Here is an 8802-nt window from a genome sequence, read left to right as displayed (position 1 = left end):
TTACATAGGTAAGAAATACACGTAGTGGATTTTAGAAACAACAACAGGATGAGTTGTTGTGCGTAAAGTGAACAGAACCATATTGCATGATGAAATATGCCACTAACTTTATATCTCATATTCTATCAATAATCTCGTTTATAACGCATATCTAAAATTAGAGAGATAAAAAGTGGACAAATAAAATACGTTTTCATAATTCAATTGACCCTTGCCTAATGATTATGATCTATCAACGAAAAAGGTCATGAACGTGAAAATACTTTATTTCCGTTGAAAAAATCGTAAGCATAAGGTAGTTTTTGTTAACAAACATTATATTTCATACTTCTTATATTCCATTCCATCTGGAGGTCGTATTTCAACTTTACCTGCTCCAACTTCACTCCAATTGGTACTTAGGACTGTACCAGCTGATTCCGTCTAGAATTTAAAAAAACCCAATGAATTACGACTCTTTAAAAACAATAAAAAGGATATCCTTAATAGTACCTAAAATATTGAGTAAGGAAAAATTAGAAGTGTTAAAAAATTTGATTGACGTAAAAAGGATTTTTTCGGTAACGACGGGAATATATGAAAGCTTTCAGAAGATGAAAACCCAAGGGTCAGACAATATCACACTAGCTTAGACCACAGTACCTAAGAAAATATGTTAATATGAGTATGATTTTCAAGGTAAAAATAAAAATGGTTATGTGCGATCAGCTTCACACAGATGTTATGCAGGCTGAACAGCTACTAAAATAGGTCTGGTTGGCAGATAAAATAATTCTTCTTCTCAAAGATCTAAGAAGATCAGTTTCACATGGTAATTATTTAAGTAATGTCCCAAGTATATCCATAAACACTCCAAATTCTAACGAATATCCTATTTTTACATGTAAACAACCACTTTGACTTTTTTTGCCTCGATAACTGATATTATCAGAGTTTAGGGAGTCAAGACATCGAACTTCTGATACAAGGTTTGACGAACAGTTACCACGATTTTACAGGAGCATAAAGACAATTACTTTCAACCTTAAGTTGTGCTTCGTGTCACCTGTTTGATATAACGGCTAAGTGAGGACGCTGAAGGAATAGGATATTAATTAGTATTTTCTGATCTTATAGCTATATAACTGCAGCTTCCACTGTATGGAGGACAGGTCTTATTGATATATACGATAGTCACTCACTTCATTTTGCACATAAGAGTAAAATTAAACAGGAAAACACCAATAAAGAGCTTTGCGAATCCCATTTCAACAAAACGACAATGGTGATTAATTGTAAAAAAGTCAGATACTTCCATAAAAGATCAATTTTAGAAGTGGAAAGAGAAACTGATTTTTTCTGATGACAGAGAGCAGGATAAGCTGATGAAATCTAGACTGATAGTTTACAAGACAATCTTGGGGAGTAAAAGACAGTAGAAGTAAAAGAGACAGTCTATGGGAGAATATCACCAAGTGATCCGAGAATTCAAATATAAAAAGACGGATATCCGTCTCTGGTGGTAAGGTCCCAACAAGTACGGAGCTAACACAAAAACTACCCACAAAAAGGTCGCGTGTGACCGACCTCAAGCAGTTGTCCCTTGGGCACTGCGGTCACGCTCTCAGGTCATTAAGACCACTTCTAATCCAATTTTCTTTTCAGGTACCTCTAGAAGGACCCTTCCACGGTGTGGACAACCGGGAAGTGATAACTGCCTTCATACCTCTAACAGCACTCAAGATCACTGTATTCATAATCAATCTCCTTCAATTCTTATTATTCCTCCCACCTCAACTTTCAACACTAAACTTCCTATTTCGGCTTCCTCCTCAAGTGTCACCATGGCCAACGATTCTAGTGATCAAAACACTGTCGCAGGTCTACTAAAACCTCACTCCAAACTACACATTGGAACCTTCAACGTACGTACCCTATGTCAAATCGACCAACAGGTCTCCTTGGCTAAAACCCTAGAATCTCGTACCATTGATGTATGCTGTGTCTCCGAAACACACATACAGGATCCTAGTGTGGTCATTCACTTGACCTCACCTCGCCAAAACGAACAGCCGATGAAATGCACCCTTTATGTATCTGGTGACCTGATGGCTAGTCCTCGTGGACTTGCAGGTGTAGGCATAGCACTTAGTACGAGGGCAAGACAGGTACTATTTGAATGGATCCCCGTTAACAGTCGCCTGAGTGCTGTCCAGCTTAATGGCGCCGTAAGAACTCGGGAGGATAGGGACACACGTCGAAGCCTTCTCGTCGTTTCTGACTACGCTCCCACTGACTACAGTCCGGATGAAGTGAAGAGATGAGTTTTACAAGAAGCTTTCTGAACTTTAAGAACTAAAACACTCAGACATAGTACTCGTAGCAGGTGACTTTAATGCACAAGTAGGTAGCTTAAACCAAACAGAAAGACATCTAGGCGGGTATTTTAATCTTCCGGCTCGGCGAACAGATAATGGTGATCGTCTGTTGCAACTATGCTCAGACAATCGTTTACTCTTAGCAAGCACTAATTTTAAGCATGAGGAGAGACATCGTCTAACATGGCGACCCCCTGTACCAAACCAACGATGGACTCAAATTGACCATATTGCCATCAGTCATCGTTGGAGAGGCTCGACAGAAGATTGTCGCTCGTATTGGAATACATGTCTAAACTCTAGTCACGCTTCAATACGTGCACACATTTGTTTGCGCCTCACTGGACGCAGAAAAACTACAAAAACTATACACTACCCAAAATCGATGTAATCTGATTGCAAGGTTAACTTCCAACAAATTTTCGTTACGTCACTTTATAAACTCTTACCATGTTTTTACCGTAATTTAGTTTATTGAAAATCACTCAGTTCACAGTCCTGATCATTGTAACTGATACACAACTGACTAACTTTAAATGTATCTTTAGTTCCACTGGATTCATCACCAACAAGACTTCCATTACGAAACCGGACTTCTCTCTAGTTAGCAGGCAGCGGGAAGGGAAGGATGGTAGTTTTGTTCACCGTATTGAGGTCGGAGTTGAAAATACATTAGCTTAGTGCACGAGTGTATTAGATGGTTCTCATCAGAGTTGCCCGCTACTCCCTCTTATTTAATGTGGCCACAGATGCTCTCCTAAAAACAACACTTCCTAACTTTCCAGAGGTTAGTTTCGAACCAGGGCATTTACTTATCAAATTAAAATACCCGAATGACACAGTTCTGTTTGGTGAAGACGCTAACAAAACGCAGTCTTTTGGTTAGCTCAAACAGCAATCTAGAGATATTTGGAATGCGTTTCTCTCCACATAAGTGCAAAATGCTGCCTCTAAAATAGTCTGTGTCAACGTCTGAACTGATTATAGGGAATAAAGTAGTTAGATATCTTGACCGCTTCACCGATCTTAGAAGCCCTGGTGGGTTGGTCTCAGGAAGGATCTAAGAAAACTCGGTTGACCTCAATCAACTTGTGTCACTTATGACGTGAGCTTAATATCCGCCTACAGACAAAGCGCGTTTGCATTGCGCAGCAGCCTGTTTTGTTCTACTGTATGGCTGTGAAATATGCTATCTGAAAGTAGAAGACAAGCATAAGCCGTAGATGTTTGACCATAGGTGCCTTCAAGGAATTGCTAGCGTTTTATGGGGCAACGAAGTGGGCAATCCTGAGGATAGACATAGGGTACTAGTTAAAGGTCACAAATCAATTAGTGAGGCGGTATATATTCATAGACTAAAATGGTAAGCGAATGTGTTGCTTATGTCTAAGCACAAATCAGCTTTGGTTATATTAGTAAACAGTGAACGACAAGATACTCCGATTAAAAATAACTATGCGAGACTAGTCCAGAAATGAAGTCATGGGAGAAGACATATTTGTCAATCGATGACGAATTACCTTTACTATTTACATCACTGTTCCATACACGAAAGGCATAGAGATTTTCTTCGCTTCATTTATGTACAACACACTATCTAATCTGTTGGGATAAAACCACGCGAATGCCTGTTAGTTTAAACCACATACTAAATTGAAACAACAATCTGAACTTTAAGCCCAAACTGTTCAGTTTACTAAAGGTAAGAGAGAATAAGAGAAAACTCACAAAACTTTTGATCATTGCCCTTCTAGTTTCATCTGAGGCATTTTCGTAAATATTTTTGAACAACTTGTTTAGAGGGTCTTCTTCTCCCTCTATTTCAGCTGCTTCTTTATCGATCTTATTCCAATCATGAGTAGATTTGCTTGAGGAAGGATAGGAGTGAACAATTTTGGTGACATCTTGTGACACCTCTGAAAACAAAAAGGGACAATGAACAACATGAGTAGTGTTTATGCCTTATATACGTCAAAATAAAAATACACCAACTTTTGCAGACAACCGTAACGTTGAGGAGCTAAGGGATTGCTTATGGCATCTTACTAACCTACGTTCCTAAACAAGTGAAATGTTAACTAGATGAAGTGGTGTCTAATGATGGACACGACACGTTACACACGCTGTTAATGGGTATATCCATTAATCCAAGCTTTTCTAACATATCTAGACCAAGTAGATCAAAGTTTGGTCGTTCTGTTAGATAGCATACTCCTTTACGGCTGTTTCCATTGAAGGAAAATTCACATTGTAATTCACCAACTAGCTTCAGTACACCTCCAGATACGTTTTTAGCCGTTTTCTTGGATGGCTTCATTGGCGGTTTTCCCAGCAAGTTATAAGTTTCTCTAGACACTAGAGTAATATCGGATGCTGTGTCAATTTGAAGACGAACCGCTATACCATTAATCTGGATCGTAACATACTTTCTCCGAATATCATGGTCTGTTTGAAAGGCTGCTACCAGAGAAAGTGATTTAGATTCGGCTGACTTTATGTGTCGAGGACGTTTGTGCTTCTCCTTAGGCTGGGACGTACGATTTGGAGGACAATGACCTTCTTTATGCCCACGTTTGCTACACATCTGACATTTATGTTTCTTGAATGGGCAGAATCGTACATAATGCCAATCACCACATAACCAACATGCAGTCGTTGGTTTGCTACCACTTGTTTTCGGTTCCTGAACTTTTAACCTCGTAATAGCATTGACACTACTGCAGGTTAAATTAGGATTTACCTGTTCAATCAACTGATTGTCGTGTCTGATGTTCTGTAGCCGCTTACACTCATCTGTTAACGTTCTGAGTGTGATGTTAGGATCTTGATCCAAACGAGTTAGAAGTCTGGTTCTAATCTCAGCATCTTATGGTGACTGGAGAGCTTTGATGAATATAAGGCATTTAAATTGATCTTCTGTCAACGAGCGTAACTTGAACTTTTCACATTCTCTGTTGACGATGTCTGCTAGAACACCATATTCATCGGTTTCTCGTTTCACCAAATTAAGACACTGGAAGCGAATACTAAACAATGAGGAAGATTCACCGAATATTTCTGACAGCTGAGATACTGTCTCCTCGAAACTGAGCTCTCGAGGTAACTTTGGTAATATATGATCAGCATAGCGTGCATGTTCATGACTTCCCAACTTACGCATCAACAGTCGAGTCTTCCACGCGTCGTCTTGATTACAGAACTCTATTCTAAATGTGTCTTCCCAACGCTTGAACCACGTGAGAAATGTATTGCCACATTCGGGGTCATAATAGAATTCTGGGATGCTGCTGGCAACTGCATCACAAGAAGAAGTACTTGTAGTAGCATGTGAACTCGAGTAGTGTATGCTAAGCTGTTGCGTCAAAGTTTCTAACAGGCGCATTTGTGCGTCAAGTTGTGCTTGCTGTTGCTGTAGTATTTGGCTGAGCTGGTCATCTGATATAGGCATTTTGAATGAATTTTCCTTTTTCCCCGTCGCCACTATTTTATTTGTAATTTTTGGTATATAAACGACCCAGTTATTCCTATTGCTTAGTATTCTTATACGATGACACTCGACAAGACTCCAAAATCAGAACACGTTGAACAGGAATCAAATTGTATTCAAAATAATAATATTAAGTGAACAGCGAATCCGCAATCAGCAATCAATAGTTTAAATATCGTTCATATATTTATAGTATATGCATGAGAAGCTTATAGATTTTTCTGCAATAATATGCCCTGGCTGATCGGTTTAAAATTAACCAATCAGCGCGCAGCAACACCATCATGCATAAAACATGCTTAATCCAATCTATATCCCACTAACAATGAACAACAAACTGATGATAAAAATAATGTCCAACAGATACTAGCTTTTCGGTGAGGCTCAATTTTATGGAACCCTTTGAATGAACCTTAAGCCGTCTTAAGAATGCGCACTTGCGTAGGAGTTAAATGATATTTGAATTAGTAAGGAATAAAAATAAGGATTTACGACTGGACGTTAGAGTTTTCATCACGGACTGACATCAGCTATTGTATCGAAAAACTATTTACCATGTAGATAAATGAATTCCGCACCACAATCCAAAATATGTTATTCTACATTTGATTGGTCTATCCTTGAATTAGTCTAGTCAGCTTTTACATTACCAGTAGATGAAACGTTATTATTCAAAAGTCAATAAAAAAACTGAAGGATTCACAGTCATCGAATAAAACTTTTGTCAGGACGGGGTTTTGAGTTTATTATCTGGATGTACTTGGTTCGCAAATTAGACTTTGGAAGTAGGTTTCTTAGATCATCCTGATAAATACATTTTAGAGACGCTGCAAATACAGAAATATTTATTTTACAAAGTTTATTTGAAGCAAATTGATAGTACGCGTAACTAACTAATAAGCAGAGTAGTATCGCATACAATATAGTAGAGATTAATCCATTACGATCAATTTCAAATGCTTGTCCTGGGAGTTAGTAAAAAAACACAAAATTCATTGCAACAAACTACCGTCCACCCAAAAACCATCCTAACACAACTCGTTGAACAGGGTTACACGTAGTTATGAACATTTGCACCAAAAAGCAGAATCTTATCAAAAAGCAAGTACGTTTAGATTGCTACTTCTTAACACTGAACAAAGAAAGTTGACAAGTAAGCCAATACAGCATCATGAATGAAGGGAGTGGCATACAAGTATAAGTAACTGAGATATTGAGAAAGTAAAATGATTAGCCCATTGACTCTAAAACTTGATAACTACGAACTGAAGTTGCAAACACATTGTACTCCTTTCAAACTACTCTAATAAACTATAACATCAAAGTAAAACACGTGTAAATATGAAGAATAGTTAATTTTGACACAGTCACTCGATCAACTAGTGTCACTGTAATGTATAGTACTATGCCAAGCCCACATGAGTTATTCTAGCTTAGAGTCACATATTCGCCTTGTCAATTACTTGCCTAATAACCCTGACTTTTTATATGAGCGTATGTGTGTATCACTCACTCCACTTATCGCTTATCTAGCTTATTTGTCTGGCTACAAATATGGGGTCACGCTTAATCAAATTGGGTTGGAAAACTTGTCCTCTACGCTCCTCACTCTTAATTTCTTTCTGGACAAACGAGTGCCTGAAATAAATTCATACAACCTAAGCCATATTTGGCTTATTGCCACCGTCGCACAAACGAGGTTAGCCTAGGTGTAACACAGAGTTAAATTGAAGATTTATATTCATGGCACATCCAAACATCTTTTCAAGTAGAAGTCAGGTCAATGAGCCACTAAATTACCATTTAAAGTCTACTCTCGTAAATAGATGAGTTAACCAATCTGACCAAATACAACTAGTTCGGACCACATACTGATGATATATATGTAATAACTTATAATACTTCAGTTGTTACTGTGTAGTTGCTCTTTTAACTTCCATTCCATATTAGAAGGCTACATAACTCCCTTTCTATCTTATGCACAAAGTAAGCTTGTCCTATCCACATTAGCAGCATCCCACTGTACAACTGTGACGAAGTATACTGCAATTTTATAAAACCAAACTCCTGGAAATATCTTCGCCCAATGAGTAAGTAGTTCACTGTTCTTAGGACTAAATATGGAACTGGAAACGAGAATTCATCACAACCATATTCAAGAAGTATCAAGAGACAGATAACTTTTATCCACTAGTCGAAAAACTCGGTGAATTAAGTTGAAAATTTCTGTATTCGAACAGCACTCGAGAGTTTATAGAATTACAATAGATTAATTAGGTCATGAAAATAGTTTGACAAATCTATAACTGCACCCTAACTAACTTCAACTTACGAATTCCTGAACCAGTAACACAATCTTGAGATTCCAGATGACTCCAGCAAACTTTATCCGCTTTCTTTAACTTGATTTCGATTTTCGTGGCGGTGACACGGTATGATGAATCCTCTGGCACAACTTCATGAAGCAACTGAAATTTTTTGAGCAACTCATCACCGGTGGGAATGGTCAGGTACAAAGAGACCTGTCTTTATGAACTTAATTTATTATTTTGTGTTCTCACCTTTCGTCTTTCTATTTCTACCCGAATATCAGTTGGTACTATCTTTTTTCTGAAACAATCTATCCAAACATTATCCTCTGACTGATACCAATCAAATCTGTTTAGCAACAAGTCAATGAAACTTTCACTTTTACTAACCGATCACCAGAAGCAGACATCATGAATACACAAGTCCAAAACTTAAAACCCGGTGAATCCAATGAAGCGAAAAACTTGATGTGTTCGCCGAAGTACCGTTGCCAACTGAATATTGAATACATAAGTGTTACATTTTTCTAAAGGGTATATGAAACAACCATTCTTCGAATGCACACATCTTTACGTTCAGAAATAACATTTGTTTGGAAGGTAGAACGAGAGTGGAATGAAAATGAGGGGAAGAAAATAATACCCAATA

The 8802-nt window shown here is 37.9% G+C and overlaps 1 protein-coding gene across 1 annotated transcript; it reads right to left on the bottom strand.

Annotated features, from left to right (window-relative positions):
• Positions 1–315: 315 nt before the first annotated feature.
• Smp_010160 (putative chaperone binding protein) lies at positions 316–8566 on the bottom strand (the record flags this gene model as incomplete). Its single annotated transcript, XM_018799237.1, has 5 exons — positions 316–423; positions 4086–4273; positions 8177–8366; positions 8406–8502; positions 8544–8566. 5 exons carry the CDS (start codon positions 8564–8566, stop codon positions 316–318), a joined length of 606 nt encoding a protein of 201 aa, XP_018651046.1.
• Between the last annotated feature and the right edge of the window lie 236 nt (positions 8567–8802).

The sequence above is a fragment of the Schistosoma mansoni genome, chromosome 3 (assembly GCF_000237925.1).
Source record: "Schistosoma mansoni strain Puerto Rico chromosome 3, complete genome".
Taxonomy (NCBI): domain Eukaryota; kingdom Metazoa; phylum Platyhelminthes; class Trematoda; order Strigeidida; family Schistosomatidae; genus Schistosoma; species Schistosoma mansoni.
This window is presented reverse-complemented; position numbering and strand designations above follow the sequence as displayed.